This window comes from Bufo bufo, chromosome 2 (genome assembly GCF_905171765.1).
Source record: "Bufo bufo chromosome 2, aBufBuf1.1, whole genome shotgun sequence".
NCBI classification, from domain to species: Eukaryota; Metazoa; Chordata; class Amphibia; order Anura; family Bufonidae; genus Bufo; species Bufo bufo.
The window spans coordinates 564,065,987-564,088,742 of record NC_053390.1 but is presented as its reverse complement, the minus strand read 5'-3'; the positions used below and the strand labels follow the sequence as shown (position 1 = coordinate 564,088,742).

The 22,756-nt window shown below is 43.0% G+C and overlaps 1 protein-coding gene across 2 annotated transcripts in view; it reads right to left on the bottom strand.

The window, feature by feature from the left end:
* GRID2 (glutamate ionotropic receptor delta type subunit 2) overlaps window positions 1-22,756 on the bottom strand; it is a 1,570,293-nt gene that overhangs the window by 223,194 nt on the left and 1,324,343 nt on the right. For both annotated transcript variants that reach the window (XM_040418160.1, XM_040418161.1), the window contains one exon: window positions 11,608-11,803. In XM_040418160.1, the coding sequence (XP_040274094.1) occupies window positions 11,608-11,803 (196 nt within the window). The remainder of the gene's footprint in view (window positions 1-11,607; window positions 11,804-22,756) is intronic.

The window sequence follows — 22,756 nt, the reverse complement described above, 5'->3', positions numbered from 1 at the left end:
TCTCAGGTCGCTGCTGGGAACAATGTTGTCCGAGTAGTACACCACTTTTACAGATTGACAATAATACGCACAAAACCGAAGATAAAATCTATTTTAGAGGAAAAATTGTTAGAAAACATTCTTTTCTATATATTTACTTGTATATAAAGTGCAAGTGCTGCCAAAAATTACAAGGAAGAGGCACTCTGATACAACCTGTATATCACATGATGGAGGGCCTCATTCACATTATGGTACAATTGTTCAGGTAGTGGGACTCCTACACTCATAAAGCCTATGCACTAAGTGAAAGGGCTGCCAAAAATTACAAGGAACCGGCATTCCAATAGACCCTTTATTACACATAAAGGAGGGTATCATACACCCTTGAAAAATTATAATTGATGGCCTGCTGGTGACCCTCAAAAACATTATGAGCAAGGGTCGGCTAGTGACCCTCTAAAACATTACGGGCGAGGGCCTGCTGCTGAGCTGACCATCAAAAACATTTGGTGTGAGGGTCTGCTGCAGAGCTGACTCTCTGAAACATTAGGGGCAAGTGCCTGCTGCTGATATGAGCATCAAAAAAATTATGGGCAAGTGCCTGCTGCTGAGTTGACCATTGAAAAAATTATGCGCAAGTGCCTGCTGCTTAGCTAACCATTGAAAGAATTATGGGCAAGGGCCTGCTGGTGAGCTGACCCTGGAAAACATTATGGTTAAGGGCCTGCTGGTGAACTGACCCTCAAAAACATTATATGCAAGGGCCTGCCGGTGAGATGACCCTCTAAAAGATTGTAGGTGAGGCCTGCTGGTGAGCTGACCCTGTAAAACATTATGGTTGAGGGCCTGCTGGTAAGCTGACCCTCAAAAACATTATATGCGAGGGCCTGCAGGTGAGCTGACCCTCTGAAAGATTTTAGGTGAGGGCCTGCTGGTGAGCTGACCCTCTAAAACATTATATGCGAGAGCCTGCAGGTGAGCTGACCCTCTAAAAGATTTTAGGTGAGGGCTTGCTGGTGAGCTGACCCTCTAAAACATTATATGCGAGGGCCTGCAGGTGAGCTTACTCTCTAAAAGATTGTAGGTGAGGGCCTGCTGGTGAGCTGACCCTCTAAAACATTATATGTGAGGACCTGCAGGGGAGCTGACCCTCTAAAAGATTGTAGGTGAGGGCCTGCTGGTGAGCTGACCCTCTAAAACATTATATGCAAGGGCCTGCTGGTGAGCTGATCCTCTAAAACATTACGGGCGAGGGCCTGCTGCTGAGCTGACCATCAAAAACATTTGGTGTGAGGGTCTGCTGCAGAGCTGACTCTCTAAAACATTAGGGGCAAGTGCCTGCTGCTGATATGAGCATCAAAAAAATTATGGGCAAGTGACTGCTGCTGAGTTGACCATTGAAAAAATTATGCGCAAGTGCCTGCTGCTTAGCTAACCATTGAAAGAATTATGGGCAAGGGCCTGCTGGTGAGCTGACCCTGGAAAACATTATGGTTAAGGGCCTGCTGGTGAACTGACCCTCAAAAACATTATATGCAAGGGCCTGCAGGTGAGATGACCCTCTAAAAGATTGTAGGTGAGGCCTGCTGGTGAGCTGACCCTGTAAAACATTATGGTTGAGGGCCTGCTGGTAAGCTGACCCTCAAAAACATTATATGCGAGGGCCTGCAGGTGAGCTGACCCTCTGAAAGATTTTAGGTGAGGGCCTGCTGGTGAGCTGACCCTCTAAAACATTATATGCGAGGGCCTGCAGGTGAGCTGACCCTCTAAAAGATTTTAGGTGAGGGCTTGCTGGTGAGCTGACCCTCTAAAACATTATATGCAAAGGCCTGCTGGTGAGCTGATCCTCTAAAACATTATATGCGAGGACCTGCAGGTGAGCTGACCCTCTAAAAGATTGTAGGCGAGGGCCTGCTAATGAGCTGACCCTCTAAAATATAATGTGCGAGGGCCTGCAGGTGAGCTGACCCTCTACAACATTAGGAGCGAGGGCAGACTAATAAGCATGTTGATATGATGGAACAGGAGGAGGAGGACGACGAGAAAAGGAAGATTGAACCATATACTCTTTTTTGTGGGGTCAGGGGTGTATGGAAATACAAGTATTCAATACATCATAAAAAACACATATAAAGTGCCTTTATGTTCAGCTGATTTCCTCTGGTGGAGTAGAGAAGTCAGGGACAATGCAGGCCTTGTTCATTTTGATAGGAGTAAACCTGTCAGCATCTTCAGTTGAAAGGTGGATGCGCTTATCAGTTATTATGCCCCCAGCAGCACTATATACTCGCTCTGACAAAACACTCGCGGCAGGACAGGCCTGCACCTCCAAGGCATAGAGCGCCAGTTTGTGCCAGTGCCACGTGTCGAGCTTGGACACCCAGTAGTTGTAAGGCACAGAGGGATCATTGAGGACGCTGACACGGTCTGCTACGTACTCCTTCACCATCTTCCAAAAATTTTCCCTCCTTGTGACACTAGGCCGCGCATCAGGGTAAGGGTGCTGGCGGGGTGCCATGAAACTGTCCCAGGCTTTGGAGAGTGTTGCCCTGCCTCTGTTGGAACTGCTGTGTGTTCCTCTTGTCTCCCCTCCTTGGTTGCCCAAGGAACTACGTTCTCTGCCGCCAGAGTTGTCAGCTGGATATTTTTGGAGCAATTCTTCCACAAGGACCTTCTGGTATTGCACCATTTTGCTCGTCCTCTCCACCACAGGAATGAGAGAAAAGAAGTTCTCTTTGCAGCGGGGGTCGAGAAGCGTGAACAACCAGTAATTGGTGTTGACCAAAATGCGTAAAACACGTGGATCACGCGAAAGGCAGCCTAACATAAAGTCAGCCATGTGTGCCAGAGTCCCAACAGACAAGACTTCGCTGTCATCATCAGGAGGATGAATCTCAATATCCTCATCCTCTTCCTCCTCTTCTACCCATCCACGCTGAAACATAGAAACATAGAATGTGTCGGCAGATAAGAACCATTTGGCCCATCTAGTTTGCCCAATATACTGAATACTATGAATAGCCCTTGGCCCTATCTTATATGAAGAATGGCCTTATGCCTATACCATGCATGCTTAAACTCCTTCACTGTATTTGCAGCTACCACTTCTGCAGGAAGGCCATTCCATGCATCCACTACTCTCTCAGTAAAGTAATACTTCCTGATATTACTTTTAAACCTTTGCTCCTCTAATTTAAAACTATGTCCTCTTGTAGCAGTTTTTCTTCTTTTAAATATTATCTCCTCTTTTACCTTGTTGATTCCCTTTATGTATTTAAAAGTTTCTATCATATCCCCTCTGTCTCGTCTTTCTTCCAAGCTATACATGTTAAGGTCCTTTAATCTTTCCTGAGAGTTTTATCCTGCAATCCATGTACTAGATTAGTAGCTCTTCTTTGAACTCTCTCCAAAGTATTAATATCCTTCTGGCGATATGGTCTCCAGTACTGAGCACAATACTCCAAATGAGGTCTCACTAGTGCTCTGTAGAGCGGCACGAGCACTTCCCTCTTTCTACTGGTAATGCCTCTCCCTATACACCCAAGCATTCTGCTAGCATTTCCTGCTGCTCTATGACATTGTCTGCCTACCTTTAAGTCTTCTGAAATAATGACCCCTAAATCCCTTTCCTCAGATACTGAGGTTAGGACTGTATCACTGATTTTATATTCTGCTCTTAGGTTTTTACGCCCCAGGTGCATTATCTTGCACTTATCAACATTAGATTTAAGTTGCCAAATTTTTGACCATTCCTCTAGTTTTCCTAAATCCTTTTCCATTCGGTGTATACCTCCAGGAACATCAACCCTTTTACAAATCTTTGTGTCATCAGTGAAAAGACACACCTTACCATTGAGGCCTTCTGCAATTTCGCTGATAAAGATATTAAACAATATGGGTACACCACTGGTAACAAGACCATGGTCTCAATATACTCCATTGACTAAAACCCTCTGTTGTCTGTCCCTCCGCCACTGCCTAATCCATTCAACAATATGGGAGTCCAAGCCCAAAGACTGCAATTTATTGATAAGCCTTCTATGTGGGACAGTATCAAATGCCTTACTAAAGTCTAGATAAGCGATGTCTACTGCACCTCCGCCATCTATTATTTTAGTGACCCAATCAAAAAAATCAATAAGATTAGTTTGACATGATCTCCCTGAAGTAAACCCATGCTGTTTTTCAATAAAGCTAGTCAGACGCACAAGGTTGTTGGACCACCAAACCGGGGTGCCCACAGTTGAGTAGTATCACCCCACTACTCAAACATGGAAAAAAATCTGTATATAAAGGACTGGGCACACCTCAGGATATTGGGCCACTACGTTTTATTGGGGTGTAATACAATGGTAAGACAGACTTAAAATCACATACGTTTAAAAATTATTCTTCCCTCTTAAACAGCAATCATGAATAGACAAAAAAAATCACAATAAAGGAATCAAGGAATCAGCTAACAAGTTATATAAAATTTCGAAAAAAATTCCATAAAAATCGTATCGAAATAAATATGAATTAATATAACAGCGTGATATTCTAAAAATAGCAACGTGATCCTCTAAAAATAATAACAGTAATACCCGGGAGTGGCAGCAATAATATCAGTAAGAGCAGCAAAACAATAATAACCGGGAGTAGCAGCAATGATGACAATAAGAGCAACAGAGCAAGTTCAAGTCCGTAACACAGTCCCAATTAGCAGCAGCAGACAAAGCACAGGGTCAATAACTCCTGTATATCGCACACTGTCTTAGAACAGCAACACTTGATCTGATACTGGTTGACACAGAAAAAGCTGAACTGATGTGCAGCGGTGTCCCGCTGTATACTTAACTTAGCGGCGTCCCGCTAAAGGTAAGTGTATAAGTTTGTATTAGGCACACCGACCTCAGTGTCGGAACGGTCTTACCCGGACAATGCGACCACGGCCATCCTGCAGACTTAAGTAGAATATTTTCTTTGTCTCCAACAGGCTGTTTGTTTGCCGCGTGGTGGATCTCTGCATATGAGCCCGCCGGTTTGGCTCCGGACTCAATATAGTATTACCTTCCACGCGGACCTTTAGACAAATATTAGGCACCGGTCTTTCTCCTTCTTTATGTAGTGCACTACCTTTCAAGAGATGGGGGGTCTGACCAGACGCGTTTCGGGGTTGAAGTGTCCCCTTCTTCAGTGGTGATCGGAACCCCCCCCCCCATAAGCTTATTTTATATGGTCACGGTGTTGAAAGCAAAACCCGGCATGAATCACAAACCGAAAATGCTGACTTTTCCACTGTGTGTCTGTCCATACAGTTTTAGTTTTCTGTGCGATGTTGCCCTTACTGTGTAAAACGCAGTTTGAGTTGCTGCGGTATCTGTGCGTTTATGCTGCTAATTGCCGACTTGGATCACTAAATTCGAAACAACTATATATTCAAAGTCCAAATATTCGACATCAACACATTAAACATTACCATGAAACATTTTCGGAATAGAAATATTAATAAGAATATATATAAAAAAATATTAGTAAGAATATATATAAAATATTCTGAATAAAATATTCTGAATAATATTCTGAATAAATCATTCGGAGAAAAAAATAATAAAAATATTTGAAATGGACAATGACCATGTTCAAGAATAAAACTATCCGAAACAAAGATAAAATATTCGAAGTGGGAATATTCGGACTAAAGAATAAAACCATTTACCGGATTCCAAAAAAGTTGGGACACTAAACAAATTGTGAATAAAATCTGAATGCAATGATGTGGAGATGGCAAATGTCAATATTTTATTTGTAATAGAACTAGATGACAGATCAAACGTTTAATCCGAGTAAATGTATAATTTTAAAGGAAAAATACGTTGATTCAAAATTTCACGGTGTCAACAAATCCCCAAAAAGTTGGGACAAGTAGCAATAAGAGGCTGGAAAAAGTAAATTTGAGCATAACGAAGAGCTGGAAGACCAATTAACACTAATTAGGTCAATTGACAACATGATTGGGTATAAAAAGAGCTTCTCAGAGTGGCAGTGTCTCTCAGAAGCCAAGATGGGTAGAGGATCACCAATTCCCACAATGTTGCGCAGAAAGATAGTGGAGCAATATCAGAAAGGTGTTACCCAGCGAAAAATTGCAAAGACTTTGCATCTATCATCATCAACTGTGCATAACATCATCCGAAGATTCAGAGAAGGATCATCTGAAGATCATCTGAAGGCAATCGTCTATGCTGTGAAGATACGAGATACGAGATGTGCAGCACCTGAAACTACGAATACTGGAAGCCTGTGCTAGCATTTCTCCTGTGGTGTTGCTATCAGTGTGTGAAGAGTGGGAGAAGAGGGTTGCATTGACAATCCAACACAATGGGCAGCACATTGAACACATTTTATAAGTGGTCAGAAACTTGTAAATAACTCATGAAAGAATAAAGTTACGTTAAAACCAAGCACACCATTGTTTTTCTTGTGAAATTCCCAATAAGTTTGATGTGTCACATGACCCTCTTCCTATTGAAAAAACAAAAGTTGGATTCAAAATGGCCAACTTCAAAATGGCCGCCATGGTCACCACCCATCTTGAAAAGTTTCCCCCCTCACATATACTAATGTGCCACAAACAGGAAGTTAATATCACCAACCATTCCCATTTTATTAAGGTGTATCCATATAAATGGCCCACCCCTGTAGTAACAGTACTATACAGTGTGATAATAATAGTGTCATACAATTGATATCAAAATGTATAGTGCTCAATAGACTCTGGTTTCCTTTTCTTCATTTATAAGAATAAATGTTTTAACATTTTTACTTCTTAACATTTGAAATTATTATTATTTGAGATTCTCCATTCTGGCTGTTACATAGAATTGTAGAACAATGGATGGGCGTCAGTGATTGACACAGTGGGACAGTTGGATTTGTGGCATTCTGCGGTGTAGCACTCAATACAATAGTATAAATGTATTTACATAACTTTTATAAAATAATGGTGCCTTAATGACTATTCCGGTAAAATAATACATTATGTTTTGTCATGTTATGTAAAATTCTACATTTGCAGAACTTAATGGTATATTTTTCATAACTCAAGATCTAAATTATAACCATTTGTTCTAGGCTTAGGATTACAATAATATAAACGTTAAAACCTCTAATCATGGTTATAAGAAATATTGCTTTTAAGTGCACTTAGCTTTATGTTTTCAAATAAAAGATAATGTCTTTATGCTTTTAGGAACTATTTTTATCTATGGAAATCCTCCTGCAGCTACAATACTCTGAACAAGTGTGCATGTCCCCTGTCATATACTTAAAGTGGTTAGCCACTTTCTGATTACTGTCATTCTTCACAATTTTCTATATTACATAAGATATGACATATTGTTGGCCAAGTCTTTTCTACTGTCTTAAAGGAAGTCCTGTCTATGAAATGGTTGCCAATGGAGGGTTGTGTGACCAATCAAACCACTCAGTCTCTCCCGTTCATATATGGGAGTTTAGTGCAGGTGCAGTGTGTTTGAATGGAGGAGGCTGAGTGATTTGTTTGATCACATGACCCTCTATCAGTGTCCATCTTATGGACAGGACCTCTAGGGTATGTAAACAGTATGGTAGATTTGCCTGAATCCCAGTTATATTGTGATTGTCTCTTATGGGACATGAAAACAAGGGGGAGAGGGGGCAACCCTGTCTCGTTTTGTTTCGTATTGAAAATGTCAGTGAAAGTTGACCGTTCACCTTGACTGATGCAGAGGGGTTCGAGTATAGGTTATGAATGCTGGCCATCATTGCGTCCCCCAGTCCCACATGACCCAATGAAAAGCAGCAAATTCTTTAAATGATAACGAGTGGTTTATATAGCTGCTGGTAATCTCTAGGCTAGGATATTAGTTTTCTATGTATTGCTAGGTTCCTCTGAAACAATACTGACACCCTGCCAAAAGAAAATAAATTGGTGTCAGAACGGTTCAATCCTAATTATAATTGATGTAGCTAGTGGTGTTTCATTTTATAGATCCCTAATGTTCTATCCATTCTTGCCAACTGTAAAGTCATTGTGGAAGTAAAACAGGACATAGTCTCTAATTTTTGTGGGCTCAAGTAAATGTTTTACATTCAGATATATATAAGGCTATTATTCTTAATTAGGCATTAGGGATTGTTTGATGCTAAAAGTGAATAAATTAAAGATTTTAACTGTGAAATGTTCCATCGAATGCCCATATTCTGCCTTTACCAATCAGTTTAAATAAAAAAATTAACAAAGGATACCAAATGCTCATACAATTAAATTTAATGTTGTATAAAATCTTTCTAAAATATGATCAATATAAAAAACAAGACAGAGACAAGTAATGCTGATTAACCACTTCAAGACCTTGACATTTTCTATTTTTTCATTTTTGTTTTTTAGTTCCTGCCTTTCCAGAGCCATAACCTTTTTATTTTTCTGTTCATATAGCCGTATGAAGCTTTGCTTTTGTGGGACAAGTTGTAATTTCTATTGGCATCCATATAATGTAATGGGTGGGTGAAAATGGGATGGAATTAGAAAAAAAGTAATTCTGCCATAGTTTTATTGGTTTCATTTTTACAGTGTTTCCTATGTGGTAAAACTGACCTGTTAGTTTCATTCTCTGAGTCAGTACGATTACAATGTTTTCACATTTAGTTTTGCTTGGTTTTAATAGAGAAAAAAAATTGAAAAACAATATTTTTTTCTTTGCATTGTCATATTCTGGCCCCATTACTTTTTTTTTTTAGAGTTATGTCTATGGAGCTGAATAAGGGCTCATTTTTTGCTGAGGAATCTTTAGTTTTTATTGATGCCATTTTGGAGTGTGTATGAATTTTTTTTATCACTTTTATAAATTTTTTAAGGAAGTCCTGAAAAAGTGCCAATTTGGTCTTTTTTTTTTTCCATTAAGATGTTCACTGTACTGGATAAATATATATTTATATTTTAATGGTTTAGGTGCAAAGGATATTTATTTTTTATTGTTTATCTTATTGTTATTTTTATTATAGGGAAAGGGGTGATTTAAATTTTATAAAAGTTTAACAATTTTTTTACACTTTTATTAAGTCCCCTTAGGGAACCTGAACATGCAATCGTTAAATCGATTGTCCCATAGACTGTAACAAATTACCATTGCAGCTTATTGGACAGTCAATATTTTCCTATGGAGCCTTGCCACTGTATAAAATTTATACAGTGAAAATTAATCTTACCTTCCAAATCCTCTGGGGCATTTTTGTCCAAAAAAATAACACTTTCTAAAACTATGATGTCTTGTTGAAAGACATAAAGAACAACATTGTCTGAAACTCCAAAATATGACAAAAACACCTTGAAAACTACAAGTGATTAATATCTTCTACCCTGTTCTCAGTTTCTCTGAATCACTTCTGACAGATTAGTTATTGTACTGCCTGAAGAGCTTTTACATTGGATATTGCTTGTATTTTTTATAGTTTGACAGCCATTGCCATTCCTTGGCTCTAATTCTGCGCATGCATTCTTCTCTCCTCCTGCCCTAAAAACTTATTTTTATGCATTTTATGTTTATAATGAATGATCCATTATGCCTTCATTGTAACATCATGTGCCTCCCACTGTTCAATTAATAAATCTCTGATGTAAATTATATATAAATTAATATTTTAGATATATGTTTTTGTAATACAATAATGAGCTTAATGACCAAACAAATTTAAAGAGGTTGTTAGAGCACAGGTATTAGTGATATATTGAAATTATATGCCAAGGCCACCAAAGTCCCACGGATAGTGGATCAGAAAAAGTCACACTGAGTTTGCAGTGTCAGTGATGTTAAGAAAGTACTTTTGGGGTCATTAATCAAAACTGTGTAAAGTAGAACTGGCTCATTTGCCCATAGCAACCAATCAGATTCCGCCATTCATTTTCCAAAGGAGCTGTCAAAAATGAAAGGTGGAATCTGATTGGTTGCCAGTTCTACTTGACACCAGTTTGATAAATGACCCCATTTGCTTCTCTTCGGTAGTGTTGAGCGCGAATATTCGAATGGCGAATTTTAATCGTGAATATCGGCACTTTGAGAATTTGCGAATATTTAGAATATAGTGTTATATATTCGTAATGACAAATATTCATCATTTTCATCCATCTGGACACGTGATTCCTCCCTGCTTCTTGCTTGTGGGCCAATTACATCATTGGCCCACAAGCAAGAAGCAGGGAGGAATCATATGTTCTCTTCAGATGGAAAAAAATGACGAATATTCTAAAAAACTATATTGAATATAGTGCTATATATTAGTTTTTTAAAATATTCGTCATTTTTTTTCCATCTGAAGTCATGATTCCTCCCTGCTTAAGTTGCTTGTGAGCCAATGACTCATTGGCCTACAAGCCAGAAGCAGGGAGGAATCATGTGTTTAGATGGAAAAAATTATGAATATTCTAAAAACGAATATATAGCACTATATTCTATAGTGCTATATATTAGTTTTTGACACATGCCTGTACTAAGTTCACAATATTCGCATATTACGCGATCATTACCTTGCCGATTTTCACGTAAAAAAAAAGAATGTAGAATATAACGAATATACGCATTTGCGAATATATGCTGAATATTCTACAAAATATTCGCGAAATATCACAAATTCGAATATGACCCCTGCCGCTCATCACTACTTTTGGGCCATTGACAATACTGAAAAGACTATGGGCCAGATTTATCATGACTCTGACAGCTCACTCCACTTTAACATATGGCTAAAGTCAGTTTTAGCCAAGTCAGATTTATGATCGGCCCATTAAGACTGTAATAAATGTGGTTTGACGGTAGCAGTTTATCCGTCAGTAAGCAGCTTTACAAAAGTCGCACATCTTTACGAAAAAGTCGCACGTTTTTATGAATAATTTGCATGTTCTATTAAAAAGTCTCATAAGATAAGCATGGTCCTCACTGGAGTGAAATTGCGACTTTTTTGCGACTTTTTAAATAGTCCCAATAGTAAATCTGTCTAGAGATTCATTTACATAAGAAAACACGCCCACTTTCAGAAAACTGGCGAGCATAGTGCAGAGCTGAAAAAAGTCGCAAATTTGTGCGCAGTTTTAGCGTTTGGGACTTTTTTGGGGACTTTTTCACTCCATTATTCTGACCTGAGCTAATGATAAATCTGGCCCTATGTAGTGTTCAAATAAAACCCAATAGACATCAATATGAGTCAAAAATAATCAACATTCAACAGTTATCAGATATCAGTGTGACAAAGGTGGCATATTGCAGAGATATGCTACAAATATCATTACCTACACCTCCCTTTTAAGATATTACTTGACCTATTATTTGTCATTCAAGATGGCAGAATCAGTTCTCAGGGTTTAAGGTTCTATATACATTTTGAAGACTAGTTGGTAAAAAATAATTTGCTGGCTTTGTATGCTCCCATTTATCTTTGGCAATTTTTGCCTGATGCCTTCTGGGAAACCACTGGTCAGGTTCCAAGGAACCTTGATAGAGAATAAAGCTTATACATGATATTCTCTTATGAATCATAAATCTTTACATCTACTATTCAATCATAGATGACAATACATTATAGCATTTCATGCAGAAAAATAAATTGTTTTACCTTTTGTATGCCCTCTAGAGATTCCTGGACATTATTCTCTGTTCCATTGCTCTTGTTAATCATCCGCCACATTTGTGAATACATGCTGTCCCGCTCAAATGGATTCATACCTTTCACCCGAACATGATCATATACAGCAGAATCCAAGACTGTGCCATAAGGAATATCTGTTTGTCTTGAAAGATCCTGGAGAGACCTAACAAAAGATGTTTAGATTAATTAATAGCTAAATGCTCTGCATCTTACTTTTAATTCTGTGCAAGGAAAAATGTTAACGATGCTTTACAGTAATAAAATTTCAATGACAGCCAATTTTTTAGGAAGGTTGCCATCCTTTAAAAAATCCATCAATGAATGCCATTTTAGCAAAATCTTAAGTTTCCTTACCATGGAGGACTTGCATTTAATCTCCATACAAAGCTAGTCTCTTTAAGAGACCTAGCACACCCTTTAAATCTTAGCATACTAAGGAATCAATTACATACAGTCAACTGAAAGTTTAGAACAGTTACTTTTTTATTGCAGAGTGATATAAAGGGTAGTGTTGAGCAAAGCGAAACACTCGAAGCGGAATTTGCCAATCTGCAGATAGCCATCTCCTGTGATGTCACAGCCCTATAAAACCCTCATCCCATGCAGTCTCTGCCATTGTCCTGTGAGCTGAGCATAGGGGCTTTCGTGGCAAGCGCTCATGTGCTTGGGGCAGTGTTGCTGAAAACTATTAATAGAAAAATATTGGAGAGGGAGAGTGCAGGGACAGTGCAGGAACAGTGCAGGGAGAATGCGGAGAGAGTGCAGGGAGACTTATTCTGCATCAGTTTTATTTATTCCTACATTTACTCATTCCTACATTACCCATAAACCAAGATATGTAATTCACTACTGATAAGATAGAAGCCTTTGTTATCCCACTGCCAGCATGCCAACCTATATTATCTAGTCTGCACCTCTTATTGGTCAGGTCTTAATGATGACCATCCTCATCTTTTTCTGGCTTTACCTGTCCAAATCATCCTTCAAAGTCTCCATATGCTAGAAAAGTCAGCAAGATTCAGAGAGAGGAGAAGCTGGATGTTCCTAATTACATATTCTCAAATTGACAGAAGAAAGGGCACACAAGTAGGCAGGACCAGCACAAATAGGCAGGAACAACAGAAGTAGGCAGGGCCAGAAAAACCAAGTGCAACACAAAATAAAGCCCCAGCAGAACCAAATACGACAGAGCAGCAGAAAAATACAGCTTCAGCAGAACCAAATACCAAAATGTAGCACAAAATCCTGCCGCCTTCACCACAGTATTCAACTGTATCACTGTCTAAAGGACGGTGATAAAGTTAAGTTCAGGAGGACACCTGCGGCCATTTGTCAAGTGCATAAGTACCTGATGCTCCTACATTAATTAATGCTGAGATCATTATGTACGCAGGCAGCGGCCATGAGAAGGGCCTGTATATGTGGCAGCATCCTAAGGTTGCAGGTAGAGTTGAGCGAACCAGAACTGTAAAGTTCGGGTTCGTACCAAACTTTCGGCACCCGGACCCGAACATTTACGTAAAAGTTTGGGTTCGGGTTCTGTGTTCGGCGATTTCTATGGCGCTTTTTTAAAGGCTGCAAAGCAGCCAATCAACAAGCGTCATACTACTTGCCCCAAGAGGCCATCACAGCCATGTCTACTATTGGCATGGCTGTGATTGGCCAACTGCAGCATGTGACCCAGCCTCTATATAAGCTGGAGTCATGTAGCGCCGCCTGTCACTCTGCTCGGATTAGTGTAGGGATAGGCTGCAGCTGCTGTGAGGTAGAGATAAGGGAGGAATCTTATGAAGAACTGCTTCTTTACTAAGCGATCTACAGCAAATGTGTTTTGTGGGTGCAGTGCACATTTGCTTTAAGCCTGCCCTGAGCCAACTACTACTGAAAACGAACTTTTTTTCTTTCAGTTAGTCAATACATAATCGGCAGCGATTTTATGCAACGATAGTGCACCAGCACAAGATATCTGCATGTCTGCAAGTCCAGAAATACTGCTTTGAGACACTGGGGTTAAAAATAACCTCTGTTTTATATAGTGCACATCTAGGATTATCGCTGCATAAGTGACTATGAAATTTAGGCCAGAAATACGGCTTTCTCATTTTGGGGCATACTGGAGTGAAAAAAAAAAACTCTGTTTCATATAGTGCACATCTGTGATTATAGGTGCATAAGTGAGTGTTACATTTAGGCCAGAAATACGGCTTTGGCATACTGAGGCATACTGGGTGAAAAAAAAAACTCTGTTTCATATAGTGCACATCTAGGATTATAGGTGCATAAGGGACTGTTCATTTTAGGCCAGAAATACGGCTTTCGCATACCGGGGTGGAAAAAACACTGTTTTATATACTGCACATCTGTGATTATAGGTGCATAAGTTACTGTGAAATTTAGGCCACAAATACGGCTTATGCTTACTGGGGTTAAAAAAAAACTCTGATATACAGCACATCTGGGATTAGAGGTGCATAAGTTACAGTGAAATCTAGGGCAAAAATACCGCTGTCATATAGAGTTCAAAAAATTTTTTTTAGTGCAATACCCTACATCAGGGATTTTATTGGCGGATAATTAGAAGACTCAACCACTTTTTACTTTGCTTGGTGAACGCTAACTATGAGGCAAACATCTAATAAGGGACGCGGTCATGGTCATGGTGGTGGTGTTGGTGGAGCCTCTGGTGCAGGGAGAGGACGTGGCCGTTCTGCCACAGCTACACGTCCTACTGAACCTACAACCTCAGGTCCCAGTAGCCACCGGAATCTACAGCGATATTTGTTCGGGCCTAATGCCGTTATAAGGATGGTAAGGCCTGAGCAAGTACAGGCGCTAGTCGATTGGGTGGCTGACAGTGGATCCAGCACGTTCACATTATCTCCCACCCAGTCTTCTGCAGAAAGCGCACAGGTGGAGCCTGAAACCCATGCCCATCAGTCTGTCACATCACCCCCGTGCATATCGGGGAACCTGTTTGAGCCTCAAGTCATGCAGCAGTCTCTTAAGCTGTTTGAAGACTCTGGTGGCAGGGTTTCCCAAGGGCATCCAACTAGCCCTTCCCCAGGTGTGGAAGACATTGAATGCACTGACGCACAACTTATGTTTCCTGATGAGGACATGGGAATACCACCTCAGCACGTCTCTGATGATGACGAAACACAGATGCCAACCTCTGTGTCTTTCTGCAGTGTGCAGACTGAAAAGGAGGTCAGGGAGGAAGACTGGGTGGAAGACGATGCAGGGGACGATGATGTCCTAGACCCCACATGGAATGAAGGTCGTGCCACTGACTTTCAGAGTTCAGAGGAAGAGGCAGTGGTGAGACCGAGCCAACAGCGTAGCAAAAGAGGGAGCAGAGTGCAAAAGCAGAGCAGCCATCGCCAAAACAGTTTGCCTGCTACTGGCCACCGTCAACACGGACCGAGCACACCAAAGGCTGCTTCAAGGAGTTCCCAGGCATGGCACTTCTTCACATAATGTGCTGACGACAAGACCCGAGTGGTTTGCACGCTGTGCCATCAGAGCCTGAAGCGAGGCATTAACGTTCTGAACCTTAGCACAACCTGCATGACCAGGCATCTACATGCGAGACACGGGCTGCAGTGCAGTAAGCACCTTCAAAACTCGGCCTCTTCCTCCACCTCTGGAGGAACGTTGGCACCTGCCGCCCAGCAAATAGAGATGGCCCGAACTATCCGACGGCGAACAGTTCCCGGCGAACATAGCTTGTTCGCGTTCGCCTCTGCCGGGCGAACACATGCGATGTTCGGTCCGCCCCCTATACATCATCATTGAGCAAACTTTGACCCTGTACCTCACAGTCAGCAGACACATTCCAGCCAATCAGCAGCATACCCTCCCTCCCAGACCCTCCCACCTCCTGCACAGCATCCATTTTAGATTCATTCTGAAGCTGCAGTCTTAGTGAGAGGAGGGAGACTGTAACTGCTGCTGATTTAATTGGGAAATCGATAGCTAGGCTAGTGAATTCAGTGTCCACTCCAGTCCTGAAAGACTCATCTGATCTCTGCTGTAAGGACAGCGTCCTGACAGCACCCCAAAAAGCCCTTTTTAGGGCTGCAACATTAGTCTGCTTTTTTTTTTTCCTTTATATACATATTGCAGTTGCCTGGCCTGCCTGTGTGTGAGGAGCTGCAGGCCCACAGACTGTAGTGTGCCCACTGCCAGTGCTCACCCCTGTCATTCCGTGTGGCACAGGACTTTGCTTAAAAAAAGGCACTTAATTTTTACACTTTAATCTAAGGTTAGTTGCCTGCCAGTGTGTGTCAGGCTGACTTCCACTGACTGTAGTGTGCCCACTGCCAGTGCCCACCACTCATACCGGCTGGCACAGGACTTTGCATAAAAAAGGCATTTAATTTTTACACTTTAGTGTAATTTCAGCTGCTTGCCTGCTGCTAGTGTGTGTCAGGCCGACTTCAACTGACTGTAGTGTGCCCACTGCCAGTGCCCACCCCTGTCATCCCGTGTGGCACAGGACTTTGCTTAAAAAAAAGGCACTTCATTTTTACACTTTAATCTAAGGTTAGTTGCCTGCCAGTGTGTGTCAGGCCGACTTCAACTGACTGTAGTGTGCCCACTGCCAGTGCCCACCCCTGTCATCCCGAGTGGCACAGGACTTTGCTTAAAAAATAGGCACTTAATTTTTACACTTTAATCTAAGGTTAGTTGCCTGCCAGTGTGTGTCAGGCTGACTTCCACTGACTGTAGTGTGCCCACTGCCAGTGCCCACCACTCATACCGGCTGGCACAGGACTTTGCATAAAAAAGGCATTTAATTTTTACACTTTAGTGTAATTTCAGCTGCTTGCCTGCTGCTAGTGTGTGTCAGGCCGACTTCAACTGACTGTAGTGTGCCCACTGCCAGTGCCAACCACTGATACCGGGTGGCACAGTAGCTTGCCGATAAATAAGGCATTTAATTTTTAGACAGTAGTCTAAATTCAGTTGCTTGCCTGCTGCCAGTGTGTGTCAGGCCCGCTTCCACTGACTGTAGTGTGCCCACTGCCAGTGCCAACCACTGATACCGGGTGGCACAGTAGCTTGCCGATAAATAAGGCATTTAATTTTTAGACAGTAGTCTAAATTCAGTTGCTTGCCTGCTGCCAGTGTGTGTCAGGCCCTCTTCCACTGACTGTAGTGTGCCCACTGCCAGTGCCAACCACTCATACCGGGTGGCACAGTAGCTTGCCGATAAATAAGGCATTTAATTTTTACACTTTAGTGTAATTTCAGTTGCTTGCCTGCTGCCAGTGTGTGTCAGGCCCGCTTCCACTGACTGTAGTGTGCCCACTGCCAGTGCCAACCACTGATACCGGGTGGCACAGTAGCTTGCCGATAAATAAGGCATTTAATTTTTAGACAGTAGTCTAAATTCAGTTGCTTGCCTGCTGCCAGTCAGTGTGTCAGGCCCTCTTCCACTGACTGTAGTGTGCCCACTGCCAGTGCCAACATCATACCTGATCGTATACACACACTGGATGTTTTAAAGCACGTTATTCCAAACAATTTAGGAATGTTAGTTGATTTATGCCCTTTATGGATTAAAACCCGACTCTGCGTCCACTACGTAATTTTCCATGGGAGTTTTGCCATAGATCCCCCTCCGGCATGCCACAGTCCAGGTGTTAGACCCCTTGAAACAACTTTCTCATCACTATTGTGGCCAGAAAGAGTCCCTGTGGGTTTTAAAATTCGCCTGTCTATTGAAGTCTATGGCGGTTCGCCCGGTTCGCCAGTTCGCGAACATTTGCGGAAGCTCGCGTTCGCTGTTCGCGAACTGAAAATTTTATGTTCGCGACATCACTACCAGCAAACAGAGGATGTGCCACCAACACCACCACCTCCGTCACCAAGCATCTGTACCATGTCACACGGAACCATTCAGCTCTCCATCTCACAAACCTTTGAGAGAAAGCATAAATTCCCACCTAGCCACCCTCGATCCCTGGCCCTGAATGCCAGCATTTCTAAACTACTGGCCTTTGAAATGCTGTCATTCAGGCAGGTGGAGATGGACAGCTTCAAACAGCTCATGTCGCTTGCTGTCCCACAGTACATCGTTCCCAACCGCCACTACTTCTCCAGGAGAGCCATGCCCTCCCTGCACAACCAAGTATCGGATAAAATCAAGTGTGCACTGCGCAACACCATCTGTGGCAAGGTCCACCTAACCACAGATACGTGGACCAGTAAGCACGGCCAGGGACGCTATATCTCCCAAACTGCACATTGGGTAAATGTAGTGGCGGCAGGGCCCCAGGAGGAGAGCTGTTTGGCGCACGTCCTTCCGCCGCCAAGGATCGCAGGGAATCATTCTTTGCCTCCTTTTGCCTCCTGTTCCTACTCGGCTTCCTCCTCCTCTTCTACCACCTCCGCATCCGGTCAGCGACAGACCTTCACCACCAACTTCAGCACAGCCAGGGGTAAACATCAGCAGGCCGTTCTGAAACTGATGTGTTTGGGGGACAGGCCCCACACCGCGCAGCAGTTGTGGTGGGGTATAAAACAACAGACCGACGAGTGGTTGCTGCCACTGAGCCTCAAGCCTGGCCTGGTGGTGTGCGATAATGGGCGAAATCTCGTTGCAGCTCTGGGACTAGCCGGTTTGATGCACATCCCTTGCCTGGCGCATGTGCTGAATTTGGTGGTGCAGAAATTCATTCACAACTACCCCGACATGTCAGAGCTGCTGCATAAAGTGCGGGCCGTCTGTGCGCGCTTCCGGCATTCTCATTCTGCCGCCGCTCGGCTGTCTGCTCTACAGCGTATCTTCGGCCTTCCAGCTCACCGCCTCATATGCGACGTGCCCACCAGGTGGAACTCCACCTTGCACATGCTGGAGAGACTGTGCGAACAGCAGCAGGCCATAGTTGAGTTTCAGCTGCAGGACACACGGGAGAGTCGCACTGCGGAACAGCACCACTTCACCACCAATGACTGGGCCTCCATGCGAGACCTGTGTGCCCTGTTGCGCTGTTTCGAGTACTCCACCAACATGGCCAGTAGCGATGACGCCGTTATCAGCATTACAATACCACTTCTATGTCTCCTTGAGAAAACACTTAGGCCCCTTTCACACGGGCGAGTTTTCCACGCAGGTGCAATGCGTGAGTTGAATGCATTGCACCCGGACTGAATCCGGACCCATTCATTTCTATGGGGCTGTGCACGTGAGCTGTGATTTTCACGTATTACTTGTGCGTTCCGTTGTTCAGTTTTTATCGCGCGTGTGCAATGAGTTTTGCACTCGCGTGATAAAAAACTGAATGTGGTACCCAGACCCGAACTTCTTCACAGAAGTTCAGGTTTGGGTTCAAGGTTGTGTAGATTGTATTATTTTCCCTTATAACATGGTTATAAGAGAAAATAATAGCATTCTGAATGCAGAATGCATACTACAATAGGGCTGGAGGGGTTAAAAAAATAAATACAAATTATTTAACTCACCTTAACCCACTTGTTTGCGCAGCTGGCATCTCTTCTGTCTTTATCTGTGAGGAATAGGACCTTTGATGACGTCACTATGCTCATCACATGGTCCATCACACGATCCATCACCATGGCGATGGATCGTGTGACGGACCATGTGATGAGCGTAGTTACGTCATCAAAGGTCCTATTCCTCACAAAACAAGACAGAAGAGATGCCAACTGCGCGAACAAGTGGATTCAGGTGAGTTAAATTTTTTTTTATTTTTTTTAACCCCTCCAGCCCTATTGTAGTATGCATTCTGCATTTAGAATGATATTATTTTCCCTTATAACCATGTTATAAGGGAAAATAATACAATCTACACAACCTTGAACCCAAACCTGAACTTCTGTGAAGAAGTTCGGGTCTGGGTACCACATTCAGTTTTTTATCACGCGCATGCAAAACGCATTGCACACGCGCGATAAAAACTGTACAACGGAACGAAATCGCAGTCAAAACTGACTGCAATTGGGTACCTACTCGAGCGGGTTTGCCGCAACGCATCCGGACCTTATCTGGACACGCTCGTGTGAAAGAGGCCTTAGGGCGATGATGGAAGAGGATGTGGCCTAGGACGAGGAGGAGGAAGAGGGGTCATTTCTAACACTTTCAGGCCAGTCTTTTAGAAGTGGCTCAGAGGGAGGTTTTTTGCAACAGCAGAGGCCAGGTACAAATTTGTCCAGCCAGGGCCCACTACTGGAATACGAGGAGGAGGAGGATGAGGAGGATGAGAATAAAGCTTGTTCACAGTGGGGTGGCACCCAACGCAGCTTAGCCCCATCACTGGTGCGTGGCTGGGGGGATACGGAGGACGCAGACGATACGCCTCCCACAGAGGACAGCTTGTCCTTACCTCTGGGCAGCCTGGCACACATGAGCGACTACATGCTGCAGTACCTGCGCAACGACAGCAGAGTTGCCCACATTTTAACGTGTGCTGACTACTGGGTGGCCACCCTGCTGGGTCCCCGTTACAAAGACAATCTGACGTCCTTAATTCCCTCACTGGAGCGCGATCGGAAGATGCGCGACTAAAGGCGCACGCTGGTAGACACGCTTCTGAGAGCATTCCCGACTGACGCCAGGGGACAAGTGGAAGCACAAGGCGAAGGCAGGGGAGAAGGAAGAGGTCGCCAACGCAACTGTGTCAGCGCCAGCACCTCAGAAGGCAGGGTTAGCATGGCCGACATGTGGAAAAGCTTTGTCACCTCGCCGCAACAACTGGCCCCAACTGCTAATATATAGCATGTTAGCAGGAGGCAGCAATTGAACAACATGGTGGAACAGTACCTGTGCACACGCCTACACGTACTGACTGATGGTTCTGCCCCATTCAACTTCTGGGTCTCCAAATTGTCCACATGGCCAGAGCCTGCCCTGTATGCCTTGGAGGTGCTGGCTTGCCCTGCAGCCAGTGTACTCTCTAAACGTGTATTTAGCACGGCAGGAGGGAGGCCTCATTACAGACAGACACAGCTGCCTGTCCACAGCCAACGTGGACAGCTCACGTTCATTAAAATGAACCAGGCTTGGATCCCACAAGACTTGTCTGTACCTTGTGCAGAATAGACAGTTCTAACAGCCTTAACCATCCATCCTTGTACTCAAGTGCACTTATTCCTTTTTTTTTTTTATATGTCCCAATATTTTTTGGGATACCCCTCTGTAAAAATGAAAAATAACACGCATCTACACTCACCTAAAGAATTATTAGGAACACCTATTCTATTTCTCATTAATGCAATTATCTAGTCAACCAATCACATGGCAGTTGCTTCAATGAATTTAGGGGTGTGGTCCTGGTCAAGACAATCTCCTGAACTCCAAACTGAATGTCAGAATGGGAAAGAAAGGTGATTTAAGCAATTTTGAATGTGGCATGGTTGTTGGTGCCAGACTGGCAGGTCTGAGTATTTCACAATCTGCTCAGTTACTGGGATTTTCAAGGGTTTACAAAGAATGGTGTGAAAAGGGAAAAACATCCAGTATGCGGCAGTCCTGTGGGAAAAAATGCCTTGTGGATGCTAGAGGTCAGAGGAGAATGGGCCGACTGATTCAAGCTAATAGAAGAGCAACGTTGACTGAAATAACCACTCGTTACAACCGAGGTATGCAGCAAAGCATTTGTGAAGCCACAACACGCACAACCTTGAGGCGGATGGGCTACAACAGCAGAAGACCCCACCGGGTACCACTCATCTCCACTACAAATAGGAAAAAGAGGCTACAATTTGCACGAGCTCACCTAAATTGGACTGTTGAAGACTGGAAAAATGTTGCCTGGTCTGATGAGTCTCGATTTCTGTTGAGAAATTCAAATGGTAGAGTCCGAATTTGGCATAAACAGAATGAGAACATGTATCCATCCTCTGATGGCTACTTCCAGCAGGATAATGCACCATGTCACAAAGCTCGAATCATTTCAAATTGGTTTCTTGAACATGACAATGAGTTCACTGTACTAAAATGGCCCCCACAGTCACCAGATCTCAACCCAATAGAGCATCTTTGGGATGTGGTGGAACCAAAATTGGACTGTTGAAGACTGGAAAAATGTTGCCTGGTCTGATGAGTCTCGATTTCTGTTGAGAGATTCAAATGGTAGAGTCCGAATTTGGCGTAAACAGAATGAGAACATGTATCCATCCTCTGATGGCTACTTCCAGCAGGATAATGCACCATGTCACAAAGCTCGAATCATTTCAAATTGGTTTCTTGAACATGACAATGAGTTCACTGTACTAAAATGGCCCCCACAGTCACCAGATCTCAACCCAATAGAGCATCTTTGGGATGTGGTGGAACGGGAGCTTCGTGCCCTGGATGTGCATCCCTCAAATCTCCATCAACTGCAAGATGCTATCCTATCAATATGGGCCAACATTTCTAAAGAATGTTATCAGCACCTTGTTGAATCAATGCCACGTAAAATTAAGGCAGTTCTGAAGGCAAAAGGGGGTCCAACACCATATTAGTATGGTGTTCCTAATAATTCTTTAGGTGAGTGTATGTTGGCTACCTACCTATTCCTCCTTCGCCTTCACTTATACCTAGACCGCCACGGGAGCCTACACCACCACATTCACCCAATCACCACCTCCTCAACCTCTTCCTCCTACATCATTCCTATTTTTTTTAAGGTCTTTTTTTTTTTATTCATTTCCCTATCCACATTTGTTTGCAGAGCATTTGCCATGCTCTTAAGCACATTTCGCTGCCTTTTGCAGCCCTCTGGCTCTTTGCAGGGCTATTTTAGAGCCATTTTAGTGGCCAAAAGTTCGGGTCCCCATTGACTTCAATGGAGTTCGAGTTCAAGTTCGGGTCAAGTTAGGGTCCCGAACCCGAACTTTTTTTTCAAGTTCGGCCGAACCTGCCGAACCCGAACATCCAGGTGTCCGCTCAACTCTAGTTGCAGGCAGTAATATAATGAGTTTATGACTACCAACCAGAGCAGGCAGCTAGTTCTATATTCAGAGACTGTGAATGCACTGGGACTGTAAATATAAAATGGAGTTATGCTTTCGGTATCCAGTAGAAGATGCTGTTTGTATGCATTTGACACATCATTTGACAACTATTCTAAGTAATTAACTAAATGCATTAAATCAATTGGCAATC